At 48.2% G+C, this 20,887-nt stretch overlaps 1 protein-coding gene and 1 non-coding gene across 4 annotated transcripts in view; both read left to right on the forward strand.

Annotated features, from left to right (window-relative positions):
- Positions 1 to 4,300: 4,300 nt before the first annotated feature.
- Positions 4,301 to 20,887, forward strand: part of CDCA7L (cell division cycle associated 7 like) — a 34,214-nt gene continuing 17,627 nt past the window's right edge. For all 3 annotated transcript variants that reach the window (XM_008148225.3, XM_054726108.1, XM_028155887.2), the window contains exon 1: positions 4,301 to 4,695. In XM_008148225.3, coding sequence (XP_008146447.3) covers positions 4,672 to 4,695 — 24 coding nt within the window. In that variant the 5' untranslated portion in view covers positions 4,301 to 4,671. The remainder of the gene's footprint in view (positions 4,696 to 20,887) is intronic.
- LOC114234996 (U2 spliceosomal RNA) lies at positions 12,534 to 12,721 on the forward strand. The gene has a single exon (XR_003621183.2). It is a non-coding gene; the product is annotated as a U2 spliceosomal RNA (small nuclear RNA).

Below are 20,887 nucleotides of genomic sequence, written 5' to 3' on the forward strand. Positions count from 1 at the left end.
CTGGGTTCCACCCCGAGTTTCCAATTAAATAAGTCTGGGGTGCGGCCCATGAAAGTGACTTTATCAGAGCTCAGGTTTGCTGCCGCTGCTGCTGGTCTTAAGACCCACTTTGCAAACCACTGAGCTAAACTAGAGTAATGGTTCGCAAACATACCTGCTCATTAGAATCATCTGGAGGCTTAAAATCAACGACCCCATAACTGCCTCAAGGCTGTGGATTTTTCTATTGAAAGTATGATCCAGCATTACCACTAGCATATAAAACTCAATTATTCCCAGTACAAAAGGATAAATCTGTAATAACTTTGGAAATTCCACAAAATCTGGAAAGTTGTGGGTTTCCCCTCACCATATACACTGAGTGGCCAGATTATTATGATCTCTGAACGCATAATAATCTGGCCACTCAGTGTATATCCTATATAATAAAAGGCAAATATGCAAATTGTCCCCTCGACCAGGAGTTAGACCAGCAGGCAGGCCGACCAACTGCCATGTCCCCTCCCCCTGGCCAGGCTGGCTGGACCCCACCCATGCACGAATTCATGCACCGGGCCTCTAATACACACACACACACACACACACACACACACACACACACTGAGTGGCCAGATTATTATGTGTTCAGAGATCATAATAATCTGGCCACTCAGTGTATAGTAGTAATGCAAAATATTTGTAGAGCCAACTATTTAGAGAAGTTTTACATTTCTGATTCCAAATTTCCCATTGTGTGACCCACAGTTCTCTAATGCTTGCCAAATAATTAGAGTTAGCAAATAATAGAGATTCCTGACCATAGGTAAAGCAGTTATGTTTCCTTAATAATATTGTAATGAATATAGATACTTTGAAATTCTTTTCTGAACACTAGAGTTATCTTAGTTTTGACAAAATTTGAAAATCAACCCTGCTTTAAAAATATTCTAATGAAATGTCTTATGACTTTCTGTCATTTAAGAAGTAATTTAAAAGTTATTTTTATAGATATAGTCTGAACTCTATGTTGATATTTTAAAGACTAGTTTTTAAAAAATGCTACCTATATAATTCATTATGAAAAATTTCAGTTCTTTAAAAACTATGTACCACAGTACTTTTGCTGGTACCACAAATTAGAAATGGATCCTTATCATTTTCTTTTGTAATACAGGGTGGGACAAAAGTGCTTTTACAACTGTTCGTATGGAAAATAATACAAGAATTCATAAATAATAATATAAGAATAAACTGTGTTTTGCATACTCAGATCTGGAAACCCACTTTTGCCCCATCCTATATACATGTTTTTAGAGAGGCTAGAATTATTGGATAATCCCTTCTAATTTCTATCCATTTGTTGTCAGTGCCTGGTTAGAATCCTATTTTATATGCAAAGTCTATATTAATTACATATTTTGCAAAAACCTATGGAATATGGGTTGCATTAACCACACGTAGAGTTTACATAGCAGCCCTCAGAAATTCCAAATACTTTGGAAATACTGTTTCACTTATGTTCACAGCACTGTTTTCCGGGAGCAGATGGGTCACTGTCACCGCCGAAGGATGAAATGAGAGACACATGCAGCGATAAACCCAGCCCAGGGCCTGGTGCACGGCCAGTGCTCCGCAAGCAGCTGCCATTATCGATGCCACTGTTGCTACTGACTTTTTGGTAGAACCACGGGCGTGACAGCTTTATTACGACGTGTGCCTTTCTTACCCCGTAGCTAGGAAGGCATCGACGTTTGGTTGTTGGGGTCCTTTTCTCCATAGCCATTCGAGTGGTTATCATGAGAACGTTGCACGGCTGTGACGGTAGTATCTTTGCGTGCAAAGTCAGGAAGATGGAATACCAGGTTGTGATAAGAACTTTCCAGAAAGGCACCCAGTCACTGTTAGAGAATTCTGCTGCAAGAGACTCAATTCTAGATCTTTCATTTTGCAACAACTTGGAAAAATTCTCTCTCAAGTGTTTCAAATTTAGGGATGCCTTCCCTTCCTAGGACAGGTTTTTATCTAATCACAGTGACATGGCAGTCTCAAGGAACCAGGAGATAGAGAACAACCAGGGATGTTAGCTTGCTTAACTGTCCTTGATTTATTCATGATCGTGTACACTGCTAAACAGGTATTACCCACAATGCTTCCAGCTCTCTGGCACCGGGGGAGTCTTCGCTGGGTGGTCTGGAACACCAAACTGGCGCAACTCACTGTTACGAAGGACAGACTGAGCAGTCTGCCCACAGCTAAGCTCTGTGGGGAGGGCAGAGCCACCCAACAGAGTAGAGAAGAGATACTGGGGTTCCTTTTACAGAGCACACATTGTGGGCTGGGGCTGACGTCCAGTCACAGCTATTTTTATGTCATTTTATAAAGGAAGCAAGCATAGGTTTCTAGACAGAGACGTCTTAAAAGCATTTTGCAAACATTATGTCTGCTGTTCCTCTGTTGCAACATGAATACCATTGCTTCTGGGAGGGACAGTCACTCTTGCTGTGCCATGCTGAAACTCAATGCGCACATCTTATTCATCACATCAGTAACCTGAGGAGGGAGTGTTATCACAGGATATTAAAATGCCCTGGGTCCAAAGGGATTTCCCTAAACAGAGGGAACCCAAATTTGGAAACAAAACACAGCATTATAGAATCAGTTCCTACGTACCATTCAAGTTCATGGGCTTTGCCAGGCAAAGCAAGAAAGTTTCCAGGTTGCCACTGGAAGACGTAGGACTGGCTACAGCACATTTCTAAGGCCCAGCAGCTACAGGCTCAGCAGCTACAGGTTTCCAAGTATGAAGCTGGTTACTTCAAGTGCTTTACAAAATGTGACCTCCTTCAAATTCCAAAAGGGATTTGATGAAACCTACAAAGAGCAGAAATAAATAAAAATAAGATCACTGGTTCATCAATTATACCCCCCCCCAAAAAAAATTAAAAAGTTTTGATTGAATAAATTATGCTCTGAGCTTCCTGGCAACCAACAGGGAAAAAGTTAAGAACAATGGTGGGAAGGTTGAGTCTGCAGGCACAAGGAATGGTTTCCAGTTTGGCAACCTGCAGCTGTCACTTACAGCAGGGTGGCAGGTGTCTTTCTTCCTCCATTCTGTTTCCTTATTTTAAAAATGTGTGGATAATAAGAATCTGGAGGAATGTTGGGGGAATTCAAGGAGAAACTGTATATGTGGAGGAAGACTCTAAAGCATAGTAAAACTGAAAGTGGTTATAATCAATAGCTTACATTATCCAATAAAAAGAAAACAAAGCATTTTCTTAAATCAGTGTTTGACTATCTTACTACTTAGAGGGTCTGGGGCATGGAGGGCACCTGTTTGCAGAACCAAGGAAAGAAGGAAGAAGGCAGTTCCCAGATATTTTCTCCTTAAGCTTGAGTAAAAGTTTGACCAAGTTCATTCACTCCTTCAAAAAGGAAAAGATGAAAATGCTCAGATCCCAAGCAGCCAAGAAGGCCTGCAGAAGGTCTCACGCAGACAGAGAGTGCCTCTATGTCATGAGCTCATGTTCACAGGCCTAAAAAGGCTTTCAATCTGGCCGGCAAACCTGCCACACTTTCAGGACTTCTACCGCCCTCCCTCTGCAGAACCTACTTCAAGACTTCCACAATTTCCACCCACTGAATTCTTCACTCTTCATATCCGAACTCCAGGAGTCTTCCCTGCCCGGTGCTAAGTGAAGTCCCCTTACTTTTCACCACCTATCAGAGCTCCAAACTTACATTTATTTGCATCATTGTTATTGAACTCGTTATCACCATTATTGATTAATGGCATTATTTGAATTCATTGTTAAATTATTAATCAAAACGGTTACTAACTACATTATTATTACCCTTATTTGCATCACTATTACGTTTATATCTTGTAGGTGGCTGGTTCCCTGACTGTAATCTCCAACACAGTAAGGACCTGTTTTTTTTGTTCAACCATGTGAATAAAAACATTGCATAACACACGGCCTGGCACATAGTAGGTGCCCAGCCAATATTGGTTAAGTTAATCAGCATTCCTGATCGCTGGAGAACTCTGCCTAGCGGCGCTGGAGGCCTACAATGGGTAGCAAAGGCCATCTAAAGTTCCAGTGGAGTTTGCAACTTTTTGCAAAGGGAACTCTGGCTCAATGTTTTTTGGAAGGCGGCACAAAACGCCCCTTTGAAAACAACAAAACCAGACAAGTTCTGAGGCGGCCCTGGAGACACCCACCGACTGCAGCAGACGCCAGCAATAAACCCTGCAAACATCCCGCGCGCAAAGCCAAGCCCAGCGTGCCAGCTGGAGGCTGCCCCGGGACTGCCCCCTTTCATTTCTCCCGCGCGAAATCCGGCCGGACGGCTCCACTCCCTCCCTCTGCTGCAGGGGGGAGCCCGGCACCCCCCTACTGGTAGCCGCCCCAGGCCGCGCCCATCTGCAGCCCCCCTCTCGCGCCGCCAGCGAAGCGAAGGTCCCTGGTCGCGAAGTTTGGATCTGGGGCCGAAGCCTCGCGGCCCTGGGCGGCGGCGCCAACCGGGCGGCGCCGCGCGCTCCCCCCTGTCCCGGCGCCGAGTGCGCCCCTCCCCGGGCGGCCGGAGCTTCGGGCGCTGCGCGGCCGCGGGCGTTCGCCGTGCGCTGGCCAGCGGGGAGGCAGGCTCCCGGGCGGCGTGCGCGGAGGAAGCTGGAGCCCGGGTGGAAGCATGGAGCTGGCGACTCGCTCTCAGGTGAGGGTCCGGCCGCTCGCCGCAGCCCCAGCGCCCCCGCGGCCCGCCTTCCCTTAGCGCCCGGCCCGGCTCTGCCCGGGGTGGGAAACGTGGCCCTCGGCCGCCGAGCTGTGGCCCGGGCGCGCCGGGTCCCGCGAACCCCGGAGTGGGCGTGCCTCCCAGGTGCGCGCGGTGGGTGGCGGCGGTGCCCGCCGGGCTGGAGGGGCGGGGGGCCTCCGCGCTCGGGCTGTGACCTCCGGCCCGGGTCGGTGCCCAGGGTCGCAGGCCCGCCGCGGCGGCTGCGAGCCCCAGGACTGCAGGCACTTCGAGGGGAGGCTGCAGAGGCGCAGCGCGCGGCGTGGGCTGCGCTCGTGGAACCGGGGCTGGGAGTGGGGAGCTTTTCTGGTGCGCGCCCCCCCGCCCCACTTTCTCTCGGAATTGGCACAGACAGAAGGAAGTTTAAGAAAAGCGTCATCTTTCTGAAAAACAGTTGAGGGTCAGGCCAGTTCAACCTGGATAATGGCGTTTAAGCAAAAGGAATTGCTCTTGTGTTTGTTCTAGAACTTTGGTGAATGTTCTCAAGGAATTTGTAACCACTTTGGGGAGGAGTGGGGATGGCGACGTCATTAGGCCAAATTAAAAAAACAAAAAGCCCCAAGATCCCAAACCGTATACACGGCACGACCCCAATGAACGCGTCAGGGTCTGAAGTAGCTCTTAAAAATCTCATTAACCAGCACCTGAGAGTAAGCCACCCTCACGTCTCAGTGGGTGCTGGCAATGGGAACGAGGCTGCAGTGTTCCTTCTTACTTTTAAAAAGAGCCCTCCTCTACTTTCTAGTAGTGAATGTGTTTTTCCCTCCCAGAGGTAAGCAATAAACACTTTTGTTTTTCAAATGAACTAAAAATAAAACTTTTAGAAAGGGAAGGAAGCAGCTTGCGAGAGCCCAAGATACTTTGTATGAAGTGTTGGGGTTTTTTCTGGCTTTTTGTGAGCGCCTCTGACTCAGGGCTTCCACACCTTACCCCCTGGGACTGGTGTTCCCTTCTTTCTGCACCTGCGTGCTGGGCCTGGGAGCTGGGAGCCAAGGAGCCGGCGCCCAGGGCCCACGCCCCTGTCACCTGCCCAAGTCCTGCGGCAAATGAAAACAATGGGCAGTTTGGCTGTGCAGTCCTCTCTGGAAGGTTTCCTAAAGGGAACGCTTGGGAGAGATCTGTTGTGGATGTTGATAAGAACGAGTAATAGTTTAAAATTTCTCCAGTGAGGGAGGTAGGAAAAGCAAGGAAAACAAACAGTAACTCGAGGTTAAGAAGGACTGAATCAGGGTTAGATTAAAAAAAAAATTATTATTATTATTATTTTTTTGCCGTTGCACTTTACCATCTAATTCAGGGGTCCTCAAATTTTTTAAACAGGGGGCCAGTTCACTGTCCCTCAGACCGCTGGAGGGCCGGACGATACTTAAAAAAAAAAAACTATGAGCAAATTCCTATGCACACTGCACATATCTTATTTTGAAGTAAAAAACAAAACGGCAAAAACACCCACATGTGGCCCGCGGGCCGTAGTTTGAGGACGCCGGATCCTGTGCTTCTAGGAGGCTCAGGTGTCTCCCAAGATTTAAAAACGAGCCCCTGGTGAACGTCACCAGTAACTGTATCTTGATAATGTATCACTCCTGCCTGAAGCCAGTTTTCTCTGATGGACTCACTCCCATAGTTCATGCTTAGGAAGTTCAGGATGTCCCAAAATGTATAGGAAGGGAACATTTTCCTGTTATGAGGCTAAATTTCGGTAGCTCTAAAATGTTAAGCTGTTACCACGTGGGGGTAATCCAACAAATGCTTTCCGACACCTTATGCGTCAATTAGGGCAAATTACTAAGTGTAAGGTGATCAGATGTTTTGTTTCTTTCTTTACTAACCGTCTCCTACCTGGCAGTACACGTTAAGATTTGGGTGGTGATTTTTTCCAGTGGAAGTGTTCCTGTTCATCATTTACATGCGAGCAGATGATAGCCTCCCTAGTTTAAATGAGAGGAGAATGGTTCTGCGGGTTATGAAAGATCCGCTGCAGATAAGGGCACTTCATGAGCATGTCAGGAGCAGCGAGGTGTTAAAGCCCTGTGGTGGCACCCTGTGCCCAGCCCTACGAATATAGCAGTGTGGGGCACTGCCTGAAGCGTGTTGCTGAGCTGAGTCTCAGCTCAGTGTGCAGTGGGTTAATCTCCCACAAACAGTAAATAAAATTTCCATCCCCTGCAAAGCTCAGAGGTGGAAGGGGTTCGGCAAGGCAGCCTAGGCCTCGTGCTCTGAGTAGAGGGAACTAGGCAGGGAGGAGAGGAGAAGGGACTCATGTACACCCTGAATTCCTCTCTAGACTCTGTTTTAGGAACTATGTTTTATTGATGTTGAGAGAGAGAGGAAGAGAAATATCAATGAGAGAGGAACATCATCGTTGGCTGCATCCTGCACGCCCCCTACTGGGGATGGAGCCCAGAACCTGGGCATGTGTCCTGACCAGGAATCCAACCAGAGACCTCTTGGTTCCTGGGTAGACACTCAAAAAACGCTGAGCCACACCCGCTTTTTTTTTTTTTCTCCTTTTTTTCTTTTGAAACCTCAGCAGCGTGTTGGAGTTGATGTTCTCTGACAGTGATCACACCTCCCGTGGGCTGAGTCCTTGTTGGGCTGGTCACTGTGTCTTTGTGGTTTCATATTGAATGACAGGAACAATACCCAGCAGGTGGTCCCGTACTGAGAGCGCTCAGCAGTGCAGCTCACAGGAGCTGAGGATGAGCCGGCCTCAGCTTCCTGGCAGAGAGACTGGGAGGTCCTGAATGCCCGCGCTGTCTTTTAACTCTCTTCTAGCTTCAGGGTGCAGTTTGGTCCCTGAGAGAAGGAAATGATGCTCAATGTTCTCATGAATAGGCATGCTGTTGCAGGGGTAAAGGAGGGGTAAAGGGGAATTTTTCTGGGTATTGACCTCATAGCTACAAAGTTTGTACCCAGCTTAAAATTTGTGCCCCAAGCCCCAGATTACAGTGGTTCTCAACCTTCCTAATGCCGCGACCCTTTAATACAGTTCCTCATGTTGTGGTGACCCGCAACCATAAAATTATTTTCGTTGCTACTTCATAACTGTAATTTTGCTACTGTTAATGAATCGTAATGTAAATATCTGTGTTTTCCAATGGTCTTAGGCGACCCTGCTAGCGGTTCTCAACCTGTGGGTCGTAATGTAAATATCTGTTTTGCTGAGAACCGCTAGCAGGGTCGCCTAAGACCATCGGAAAACACAGATATTTACATTACGATTCATTAACAGTAGCAAAATTACAGTTATGAAGTAGCAACGAAAATAATTTTATGGTTGCGGGTCACCACAACATGAGGAACTGTATTAAAGGGTCGCGGCATTAGGAAGGTTGAGAACCGCCCTAACCCATTTGGCTCAGTGGATAAAGCGTCGGCCTGTGGACTGGAGGGTCCCAGATTCGATTCCGGTCAGGGGCATGTACCTTGGTTGCAGGCACATGCCCAGTGGGGGGCGTGCAGGAGGCAGCTGATTGATGTGTCTCTCTCATCGATGTTTCTAACTCTCGATCCCTCTCCCTTCCTCTCTGTAAAAAATCAATAAAAATATTTTTTTAAAAAATAAATAAAAATAAAAAGGTTGAGAACCACTGCCCCAGAAGGTCATGGTGGCGGGAGGGGGGTGTGTGTCATCTTGGAAGGACAGCGCAATGATTAGCCACTTTTTGAGTTCCGTATTTAAAAGGCCACTGGTGGTTGTTTTGATAAACAACTGACTCATCAATTTAAGAGCTGAATTTTTAGTGATCGGGAGAAACCTCAGAGAACAGCAGTTCTGCCTTGGTCCGGTATACAGGACAGAGAGCCATGACATAATTAGGTGACTTTAACACATCTATTCATCTTACACTAAGTTAAAAGATCAATAAAGCCATTTGAATAGAATAGTCCGGGCATGTTCATTTTAAACTGCTGTTGAGAGTTCTTGACCCATCCGCACAATCTGAGTTACGGTTTAGAATTCTTAACCTCCGGGATGCAGTTTTGCTTTGTGAAGACTCATTCTAGCTGTATTGACCAAAGTGGAATTGTTTTAGGCTACTAGGGGATGGGTAGAGATAAGAAAATAATAGTGGGGCCTTTTCCCCCCCTTTTTGTTTATGAAAAGCAGTGGTTTCTGAGTGTTTTAAAATAGTACCATGCAGAGGCATATTTGGTAAATAGAGCTGAAGTTAACACACAGGAAAGTTTGTCTTCCACAGTGAAAGTCGGTGCCCTCCCTGCACTGCAAACATATGTCCTGGAGGCAGAGTTTGAGTTCAAATCGATGATGTTTTCTGCCTGTGGCCCCCCCCCCCACACCCCACAGTCATCAGCTGGTGACTGAGGGCTCCCCGCCTGGGTTAGTCTGTTATCAGGTGTTCTTTAAGCACCAGCTGTGTGCTAGGTGGTGTGAGTTATGCTGGAAGACAGGAAGACTCCTGCCTTTTCTGCCTTTGCCAGGACCCAGCTGGCTTCTGCTCTGTGCCGTGGGGACCTAGGTGGCCTTTGGTTTGGGGAGCGGGAGGTGTTAAGAGCCATCCTTCCGCACAGCCGGGCGTGGCTCAGTGGTTGAGCATGGACCAATGGGACCAGGAGGTCACAGTTGGATTCCCTGTCAGGGCACAAGCCTGTGTTGCAGGCTCGATCCCCAGTGTGGGGTGTGCAGGAGGCAGCCAATCAATGATTCTCTCTCATTATTGGTGTTTCTATCTCTCTCTCTCCTCTTCCTTCCTCTCTGAAATCAATAAAAATATACATATTTTAAGAAAAAGAGCCATTTCTTCCCAACCTTCCCCCTCCACCCCCACCCTAGGAAACGATCACTTCCTTTTAAAAGTCAGGCTGTGCTAGGTACTTAAAGTTATCAGAATTAATCCTCACTGTAATTCTCTGAAGTGGGTAGCATTATCTGCATTTTAAAGATAGGGTGAAATTGAGCAATTAGCTTCAGGCAACCAGCAGGGAAGGAGCGGATTCAGTTCCCAGGGCCATTGCCTGACTCTTGCCATTGGAAGCACAGACGTGGTCAGGTTACCAGATTTTCACGGAAATAATTTTATGAGGCTAGAGGTCCTTGCCCAACATAGTGCCACTGAGATGGCCAGGGGCATGCCACGTAGGCGGTGCTATTTAAATATGAGGGGTGTGAGCACTTCTGTTTTTCCTCATGATTTACCTTCTCTCCTCCTTCCAACCGGGAGGGCTGGGTCTTCACGGGAGGAGCTGGTCTTACGCTTTGCACAGGCTTCCTTGGATGATGTCTGCACATGTCAGCTTCAGGATAGGAATAAGGCCCACCAAGCTTGTACGTGACAGTGATTTTCACGTGATTTTTGTATTGTGTAAGAAACGGCATGTTAAGCCCTAGCCGGTTTGGCTCGGTGGATGGAGCGTCGGCCTGCAGACTGAAGGGTCCCAGGTTCGATTCCTGTCAAGCGCATGTACCTTGGTTGCGGGCACATCCCCTGTAGGGGGTGTGCAGGAGGCAGCTGATCGATGTTTCTCTCTTATCAATGTTTCTAACCCCTATCCCTCTCCTTTCCTCTCTGTAAAAAAAAATCAATAAAATATATATTTCTTCAAAAAGAAGTGTCATGTTAAGAGAAGCCGAAATGAAAATAAACATTGAGCTACTGCTCTACCTACCCACTGTCTGGGTGTCATTTTCTAGTGATTTTTCCACCCAGTGGCTTTGTCCCGTCACCGGTTTTGCATAGCTTTTATCGTACGACTGCTGTTTGAATTCTTTCTTCAGTGCCTTCAATACTATTTTTCTCAGTAGCTTGGAGTTCTTGATAGCTTTCATGTTTAATGACTGCAGTATTTCATTGAGTAGATGTGTGTTCCATGTGTTAATTTTCTGTTGCTGAAACACTTTTTTTTTTTATTACTAAAGGAATTTTACAGGAAGTGTCTTGGGGTATATGCACATACTAGTACATACCTTATTCCTTGTATTGGCGTCCACACTGTTCTTAATTATTGCTCTTTGCCATGTGCTTACTATCTCATAAAAGGAAAGGGGCCTGATTTTCGATGGGGGAACCTCCCATCGAAATCACACATTGTTTTCTTAAGGCATTTCTCTTTTTGTTGTGTTGTATCAGCTGAGAGGAAGCAGTTTTTGCTCAGGTTGGAACCTGGGCTCATGACCACTGGACCGAAACAGTGGCTTTTTCTTCCTGAACTTAGAATACCTATTGGAATGTGCGTCTTTGGGGGAAGGGGACAGCAGTAGAGGTGTGTTCTTTACCACCTTCAGGTCTGCCTGGACCCCCCCCCCCCCCCCCCCCCCACACACACACAAAGATCCATGAATGCTAGTGGATGCCTCGTGGGAATGCCTGTGGACGGGACGGTCCTGGGATTTGGGCGGTTGGTTGTGGCAGTGGAAGGCGGGGACCCTGTGCCCAGCTGCTCTCCTGGGGGGCAGTGAATCCCTGTTTTAAAGGAGGTGCCTGCTTTGGTCCTGCTTATTTGAACTACGCGTCATCTCCGAGGTAGCATTCCTGAAGACTGGACATCTAAAGTCAAGTAGGTAGGTTTCCCGATATGAAGTGCTGGTTGTAATGGGCGGGTGCGGTTTGGAAAACGTCACCAGACATGTGCACTTTTCAGGTCGCGTGTTGCACTGGAAACATTTACAGAAGAGCATTCCACATCCCTGGGTGCGAGCTCTGAAGCCTGAGCTTTAGGACAGCCTGGGGAGTGGGGGGGGGGGGGACAGGTGTGTGGGCTACAAGTTCCCAGGTGTCTTGCGTCCTGCCAGTTGTGCCAATATCCTCAGGACTGGGTGTGGTCGGGGATCCCTCCCCACAAACCCCTTTGCTGTTCCCCCAAACCTGCCATGCAGCAGCACAGTGGTGTGGGCAGCCCCCATCTTTAAACCCCCTTCAGGAGAGTCCTGTGTCCTTGGAGAGGGCCGTGCATTTGTGAGTGAGCTCTGGCATTTGGTCTTCTGTCCCAGGGCCCAGCCCTCCCCACCTCCCCCCCTCCCCCCTGCCCCCCTCCCCTCGGCTGCCTGCTGGCAGACCTCCTCTTCTGTTAGGAGGGCCCAGGGTTTACCCCAGGGGAGTGGCCTGTGACTCAAAACCATGCCGCAGGCCCAAATGACAATACCCTGATGTGTGAGGGGCCTGGCATCTAGGAGGTAGGTGTTCGATACGTGTTGACTATTTTACAAGGATGGTGTAGGGCTGTCTGTGTGCCCCGCCAGCACAGCCAAGGGTTCTGCGAGCCTGAGGGAGGGCGGTGAAGGATGAAGAAAAAGACAGACAAAGAGAATAAGCTGGGTCTAGGTGGATCTTCTGTGCCTGGCTGAGGCCACAGAACAGATCCAGGCTGCAAAGCTGATGCTTTATTTATAGTCAGAGGTAAACAAGGTAATTTACAATGTTCTTGTAAGTTCCACTTGTTTTGGCAGCACTTGCTGCACCTCCCACAGCCCACTAGCTACCCAGGAAGGATCTAGGGGGCAGTCACAAGATCAAGCTTAATTATGCTTAGAGGGCTGTGCCCTCCAAGCTGGGACTTGTTTGCGACGTTGCCAGCAGGTCAGTCCGAGGCTTGACCCTATAACAGCTCCCTACAAGTGTGTAGTGAGTGGAAGCATGAGTTATGGCAGTCGGGACATCCTGGAGCGGGCTGGGCTTCTCGAATTTTTCTGTTGCACCAACGGACCAGTTCCTGCCTGCCCCAGAGGCCTGGAGGTGTAAGCAGCCTCGCCCGCCTGGGCGGATTTTCTCATCAATCTCCAGCTTTATCTTTAGAAGTCATGCCTGATGGCTTCTCGGCCTTTTGGCTACGATCGAGTGTAGTCTCTGTTCTTAGCAGTTTAAAAGTCAGGCCTGTTTTGCATTCTTTTCCATGAGACATTTTAATTGATTTTAATGCAGATGTGCTATTTTAAATGACTCTTCCAGGAAAACATCCCCTTCCCTGTCCCACCTGGGGTTTGGAAAGCCCTCTAGCTGTCCCTGAGCTCCCCCAGTTTGGGGAGCATGAAACTTAGAAATCGCACCTGTAATAAATCCTAAAATAGAAAAGATAATCCCCCCAAGATCTTTTTATTTAAAGCTCCAGGACTCTGAGGGCTTTGTTGATATTGAAATCCCTGGGAACATGTTAAATGCAAACTGTCTAGTACCTTCATTTTGTTGGCCTTAAAATGGAAGTGAAGAAAAAAACAAAAGTGCATTTAAACATCATTGTTTATTTTGAATCCTCTCTCTTTTCTCCTCTGACAATGGGTCCCAGGCATTTTTTTTTAACTTGGGGAGTTTTTTAAATCAAAGTAGTTGAAGCCAATGGGACTTCACTTAGCCTTTCCCAGCCAGGGCCTCTGACATGGACTCCCCTTACCCGGCTTAAAACAACAACAACAGGCTTCCTTCTGTGTTCCCACACTCCCAGCTTAAAAAACTCCCCGAAAAGAGCATCTGGCTGTGCGCGTGACCTCCATCGCGCCGAGTGGGTCCTCTGCCCCGGCTGCAGTCAGGAACGAGGAAGCACGCACTCTCAGGGAGTGTGCACGTGCACTCGGGCACAACGCCAGGAGCCACGTGGTGTGCGCAGCCCGCACGGGCCCCCAGCCCAGGGATTGTTCTGCACGGTCTCCACTGGCAGGGCACAAGTGTGTCAAGAGGCTCCCTGTCTAAAGGCCTCAGGGCTGGGCAGTGAAGGCCCTCCCCCCTCATCCCTGTGCAGATCGGCTCGGCGCCTGTCTGCACTGAGCACGAGGACCCTCTCTCTCCTCTGGAAGATGGGGGCCTCACTGCCCCCCAGCCTTTAAAACATAATTTTTCAATTACAGTTGATGTACGATATTATATTAGTTTCAGGTGTACATCATAGTGATTAGACATTTCTATACCTTACTAAGTGCCCCCCCCCCCCCCCCCCCCCGCCGCTTGTAAGTCTAGTACCCATCTAGCACCATACTGAGTTATTGCAATACTAGAGGCCCGGAGCATGAAATTTGTGCATGTGAGTGTGGGGTGGGGAGGGCGGTCCCTCAGCTCGACCTGCACCCTCTCCAATCCGGGACCCCTCGGGGGATGTCCGACTGCCAGTTGCAGGATCGGGCCTAAATGGGCATCGGACATCCCTCTCGCAATCTGGGACCACTGGCTCCTAACCACTCACCTGCCTGCCTGCCTGATTGCCCCTAACTGCCCTCCCCTGCCAGCCTGATCACCCCTAACTGCTCCCCTGCCGGCCTGATCACCCCTAACCACCTCTGCCTCGGCCTCTTCCACTGTGGCTTTGTCCGGCAGGAGGACTGGACGACCAGAAGATGTCCGGTTGACCCGGTCTAATTAGCATATTACCCTTTTATTAGTATAGATTATGGATTATACTCCCTATGCTGTGCTTTATATGCCTGTGACTATTTCTTCCATCTGTGAAACTACTGCGTGTTCTCCTCCCGTCTGGCTCTGAGCTGTGTAGGTGTGCCTGATCTTGCCGCCCCTAGAAGTCTTCCTGACCATCCGCCCCACAGCTGGGTCAGGTGCCCTTCTGGACTCCTCCCGTTCACATTTATCACACCACAGTGAAATGGTTGAAAGATCGTCTGGCTCCCCCTACCCCATATGACTCATTCCTCGTCGGATCCCTTAGCATGGTGCCCAGCACAGACTGGTACTATTACAGTCTTTTTGATACCTTCTAGTTATAGCCACGGACATAGCGGCTTCTGCTTCACAGAATGCTGTCAGTCGTAGTTTGGAAGCCATCAGAGCTTTATGCAGACGTTCTCATGCCTTTCCTCCCGGGTATAGGGGAGGAATGCCTTTTCCTGGGCCTTGAATAGGCAAGGCTATTTGATAATCAGTCTCTCAGAATCCAGAGACATCTCCACACTGGCTTCACGTTTCCTGTCTGCTGCCCTTTCTGGAAGAGGAAATTACCCAGCACTTCCCATGCGGTTTGGCTCCCTTCCCTCAGGGCCTCTGCCAAAGCGAAGTCTGGTTCCTCGGCTACTCCTTCAGATAGCCCTGCACGCTCAGGCACGTCTGTGTATTTCTCCCCACGTATATTTTTTCTTTGAAAAATGACAGTGATTATTTTCTTGTGCCCTTTTTTTACTTTGGTAAAATGTGCATGACATAAAATTTACCAGGTTAACTCTTCTTAAGTGTACACTTTAGTGGTATTAAATAGAGTCATATTGTTGTGGAACCATCACCACCGTCCATCTCTAGAACTTTCCTAAATTGAAACTCTGTGCCCATTAAACACTTAACTCCCCATTCCTCTCCCTCTCCCCGCCAGCCCCTGATAATCACCACTCCACTTCCTATCTCGATGAATCTGACTGTTCTAGGTACCGCCTGTAACTTGTATTGGAATCCTATCGCATTGGAATCATACACTATTTGTCCTTTTGTGCCTGACTTATTTCACTTAGCATAATGTTGTCAGGGTTCATTTGTGTTGTAACATACCAGAGTTCCATTCTTTTTTAAAAGCTGAATAATCATCTATTGTATGTGTGCATATACCACATTTTGTTTCTCCATTCATCATCCATGGACATTTGGGCTGTTTTCACCTTTTGGTTACTGTGAAAAATGCTATAAACATTGGTATAAAGTATCTGTTTGAACCCCTGCTTTCAAAATACTTTTGGACGTAGAGTTAAAAGTGGAATTGCTGTTTTGGTACATTTTTTGTTTTCATTGGTTTGAAAGTATTTTCTAATTCCCTTTGTGACTTCTTCTTTGACCCATTCATTGTTTAAGAGTGTGTTTAAGCCGGAACCGGTTTGGCTCAGTGGATAGAGCGTCGGCCTGCAGACTGAAGGGTCCCAGGTTCGATTCCGGTCAAGGGCATGTGCCTTGGTTGCGGGCACATCCCCAGTAGGGGGTGTGCAGGAGGCAGCTGATCGATGTTTCTCTCTCATCGATGTTTCTAACTCTCGATCCCTCTCCCTTCCTCTCTGTAAAAAAATCAATGAAATATATTTTTAAAAAAGTGTGTTTAATTTCCACGTTTGTGAAATTTTCAGATTTCTTTCTGTTATTGATTTCCAGTTTTTATTCCATTGTGATTGGAAAAGACAGTTGATGTGATTCCAATAATTTAAATTAATTCTGACTCGTTTTGTGGCCTAATATATGATCTGTTTGGGGGGAGTTTTCCATGTGCTCCTGAGGAAAATGTATATTCGGTTGTTGGGTGGAGTGTATATGTCGGGTAGTTCTGGTTGCTTTATCGTGTTGTTCGTTTTCTCTGTTACCTTACTGATCTTCCGAATGGTGGTTCTACCCATTATTGACAGTGGGGTATCGGAGTCTCCAGCTATGGTTGTAGAAACATCTGTTTCACTTTCTGTGCTCTCAGTGTTTGCTGCATGTGTTCTGGAGCTCTGATGTTTGGTGCTACGTATTTATAATAGTGTTACCTTCTCGGTGCATTGACCCTTTCACCGATCTAAAGGGGGGTCTTGCCTTCCATTTGTAAACCATGCGACCTCTGTGAAGCACAGTGAAGTGAAGCACAATGAACCGAGGCGTGCCTGCGCTTCGTCTGTGCTAGTGTAGTCACTCCATCGCTCAGGGTTCCTGTTTGTGTTGAACGTTCCCACCCTTTCACTTTCAGCCTAATTGCATTTTTAGACCTAAAGTCTCTTGTAGAGAACATACAGCTGGATCCCACTTGTGGGTTTTTTTAAATTCATTTTTACAATCTCTGTTTTCTGATTGTAGACTTTAATCTATTTGCATTTAAATGGTTATTAATAGGGAAGATCTTAACTTTTGCAACTTCGTTTTGATTTTATACCTCTTAAAGGTTTTTTTGACCCTTATTTGCTCCATTATTGCCTATATTTGTGCAGTGTTGACTTCTTTATAGTGACATGTTTTGGTTCCTTGTTATTTATTTACTAGAGGCCCGGTGCACGAAATCTGTGCACTGGGGAGGGGCGGGGGGGGGGGGTCTCTCGGCCAGGCCTGTGCCCTCTCGCAGTCGGGAGCCCTTGGGGGATGTCCGTCAGTCAAACATCCTTAGCGCTGCTGCGGAGGCGGGAGGGGCTCCTGCCACTGCTACTGTGCTCGCCAGCCATGAGCCCGGCTTCTGGCTGAGCAGCGCTCCCGCTGTGGGAGCACACTGACCACCAGGGGGCAGCTCCTCTGTTGAGCGTCTGCCACCTGGTGGTCAGTGCGCTTCATAGCGACTGGTCGCTCTGCCGTTTGGTCGATTTGCATATTAGCCTTTTATTATATAGGATTTTGTGTGTGTTCTATAGATATGTTTTCTGTTGTTACAATGCAATTATATATAACTATCTAAAATTAAAAGTTTTATTTGGATGACACCAATTTAACTTAAATGGCATAAAAAGAACTATACAGCTCTGTCCTCCTTTGTTATTGATGTCACAGATTACATCTTTGTGCATAGATTCAAAAGTTGGTTTTTTTTATTCTGTAGAAAATAAAAGCAGAGAGTGGAAAGGAAAGGTTTTAGAGGGAGCTATGGAAGGAATGTAGGGTTTTTCTACTTTAGTTTGATAGGAAGCCAGCAGGGAGCAGGTGAGGAGTAACTCCGAAGGCTCCCCAACTGCTACATGGAGGCAGGCCTGTAGGGGGTGCTCAGGGAAGCACGTGACCCTGTGCCTGGTTGTGCTCAGTTTAGACAAGAGGGACCAGTTGCCATCATGGTAAGGAGTTGCATTCTGCATGTGATTTGAAGTATTTAGTAAACCACTCGTCTACTTTTATATTATTACTAGAGGTCTGGTGCACGAAATTCATGCACGGGGAGGGGGGTGTCCCTTAGCCCAGCCTGCACCCTCTCCAATCTGGGACCCCTCGGGGGATGTCCTACTGCCGATCGGGCCTAAACTGGCAGTCAGACATACCTCTCACAATCTGGAACTGCTGGCTCCTAACCACTCACCTGCCTGTCTGCCTGATCGCCCCTAACCGCCTCTGCCTGCCAACTTGATTGCCTGTCGACCTGATTGCCCCTAAACGCCTCTGCCTGCTGGCCTGATCACCCCTTAATGCTCCCCTGCCAGCCTGATTGCCCCTAACTGCTCCCCCCTGCCGGCCTGAATGCCCCTAACTGCTCCCCCCTGCCAGCCTGATTGCCCCCTAACTGCTCCCCCCTGCCGGCCTGATCGCCCTTAACTGCCTCTGCCTCGGCCACTGCCACCGTGGCTTTGTCTGGAAGGACATCCAGAAGATGTCCAGAAGATATCCGGTTTAATTAGCATATTACCCTTTTATTAGAATAGACTAGAGGCCCGGTGCACAAAATTCGTGCACAAGGGGGGGGTGTCCCTCAGCCCAGCCTGTACCCTCTCCAATCTGGGACCCCTCGAGGGTTTAACAGGCAGCCGGACATCCCTCTCACAATCCAGGACTGCTGGTTCCCAACTGCTTACCTGCCTGCCTTCCTGGGCGAGGGGACTAACCACTTCTGCTTGCCAGCCTGATCACCCCCTAACCACTCCCCTGCCAGCCTGATTGATGCCTAACTGCTCCCCTGCCAGCCTGTTTGCCCCTAACTGCCCTCCCCTGAAGGCCTGGTCACCCCTAACTGCCCTCCCCTGCAGGCCTGTCCCCCCCCAACTGCTCTCCCCTGCAGGCCTGGGTCCCTCCCAACTGCCCTTCCCTGCAGGCCTGGTTGCCCCCAACTTCCCTCCTCTGCCGGCTTGGTCATCCCTAACTGCCCTCCCTTGCAGGCTTGATCACCCCCAACTGCCCTCCCTTGCAGGCCTGGTCCCTCCCAACAACCCTCCCCTGCTGGCCTGATCACCCACAACTGCCCTCCCTTGCAGGCCTGGTCCCTTCCAACTGCCCTCCCCTGCTGGCCATCTTGTGGTGGCCATCTTGTGTCCACATGGGGGCAGGATCTTTGACCACATGGGGGCAGCCATCTTGTGTGTTGGAGTGATGATCAATTTGCATATTACTCTTTTATTAGATAGGATAGAGGCCTGGTACACGGGTGGGGGCCAGCTGGTTTGCCCTGAAGGGTGTCCCGGATCAGGGTGGGGGTTCCCTTGGGTCGTGGGGCAGCCTGGGCGAGGGGCCTGTGGTGGTTTGCAGGCCAGCCACGCCCCCTGGCGACCCAAGTGGAGGCCCTGGTATCTGGGGTTTATTTATCTTCTACAATTGAAACTTTGTAGCCTAGAGAGGAGCCAAGCCTTCTGCTTGCTCTGTGGTGGCAGCCATTTCTGTTGGGGTTGATTTACCTTCTATAATTAAAACTTTGTAGCCTTAAGCGGAGGCCTGGGCCGGCCAGGGTGTGCGGAAAGCTTGGCTTCCTCAAGCCTCCTTCCTGCTCTCTGTGGCCGTAGCCATCTTGGTTGGGTTTATTTGCATATTCACTCCTGATTGGCTGGTGGGCGTGGCTGGTGGGTGCAGTGGAGTGATGGTTAATTTGCATATTACTATTTTATTAGATAGGACAAGCAAATTTGGATAGTGGGATAAACAAGACTTTCAGTTATAATAAGTTTAAATTTTTATAAATGTTTAAGTTAAATTCATATAACATCAGGTTAACCTTTTTTAAAAATTTATTTTAGAGAGGAAGGGAGAGGGAGGGAGAGAGAGACATCAAGGATGAGAGAGAAGCATTGATTGGCTGCCTCCTGCATGCTCCTCACTGGGCATTGAGCCCCCAACCCGGGCATGTGCCCAACTGTAAGACTCGAACTGGGAGACCTCCTCGTTCATTGGTTTATACGCTCAACCACTGAGCCACACCAGCTGGGCTCAAATTAGCCATTTTAAAGTGAAAAATTCAGTGGCATTTAGTACATTGGTGTTGTATAACTGTTAGTTCTGTCTAGTCCAAAACATTTCATTACTGTGGAGGAGAGATCGTTCCTCAGTCTCTTGTCTCTTCTATGAGCTGGCCCCAGGCCGGAATGGAGGTTGCTTTTCCCAAACTCCCCTTAGAGACTGTCTGAATGTAATTGCTAACATAAATCACCTCCCCTCCCTTGCCTCCTGGTATGCGCCGCTTCCTGGAATAGGCCGCTGTCCTATGCTGGTCAAGCATGTCAAGTAATTTCCCGTACCTGGTAGCATTCATGTTAGTACCTGTGACTATGCCACCCGCCTCACCCCCCCACCCTGGCCCCCATATAATTCTTCGGTGCCTGCCAAGCTGTAGGGAGATAGGCTTGGTCTTGCAGCTGCCCAAGACACGCCTCCTATGTAAGTTTCCTTCCTAAAACCCGTTAATAACCAGACTGGAATAGCCAGCCTTTTTTCTTCGGTCTTTCCTGCCCTTCTCTTACGGAGGTAGATATACTGAGGAGGTACCGTAAATATTTAGTTTCTGGGCTTTTCCCTGGATCTGTGTGTACTAACAATTGCCTTAAAAGGAAACCCTGTACCTATTAAGCAGTTGTCCCTTGCTTTTTCTTCCCCCAACCCCTGGCAACCACTGGTCTGCTTTGGCCTCTGGATTCACCTGTTCTGCTAAATGGAATCACACACTGTGTGACCTTCTGCATCTGGCTTCTCTTAGTGCAGTGGTCGGCAAACTCATTAGTCAACAGAGCCAAATATCAACCGTACAACGATTGAAATTTCTTTTGAGAGCTGAAAACCAACTTCTGCGCATGGGCCACGAAGTTTCAAATCGCACTGTACGTCCGCGCCCGCACGTGGTATTTTGTGGAAGAGCCGCACTCAAGGGGCCAAAGAGCTGCATGTGGCTCGCGAGCCGCAGTTTGCCGACCACTGTCTTAGTGTAACGTTTTCCAGGTTTATCTCCATGATAGCATGGGTCAGTACTTCGTTCCTTTTAACGGCTGAGTAATATTCCATTGTACATTGTATACACCAGAGTTTTTTATCCATTTATCTGTGGTAGACATTTGGGTTGTTTCTAACTTTTGGCTGTTGTGAATAGTGCTGCTGTGAACATGCATGTACACGTATTTGTTTGAAACGCGTGTTTTCAGTTCTTCTGGTTATATACCTAAGAGTGAAAGTGCTGGCAATTCTGGTTGACTTTTTGAAGAACCAACAAACTTTCCCACAGCAGCGGAACCATGTTACACTCCCACCAGCCATGATCAAGCATTCTAATTTCTCTACATTTCCACCAACATGCCCCTGGCCCCTACATATATATATATATATATTTTTTTTGGATGAAA

Source organism: Eptesicus fuscus, chromosome 14, assembly GCF_027574615.1.
Source record: "Eptesicus fuscus isolate TK198812 chromosome 14, DD_ASM_mEF_20220401, whole genome shotgun sequence".
NCBI classification, from domain to species: Eukaryota; Metazoa; Chordata; class Mammalia; order Chiroptera; family Vespertilionidae; genus Eptesicus; species Eptesicus fuscus.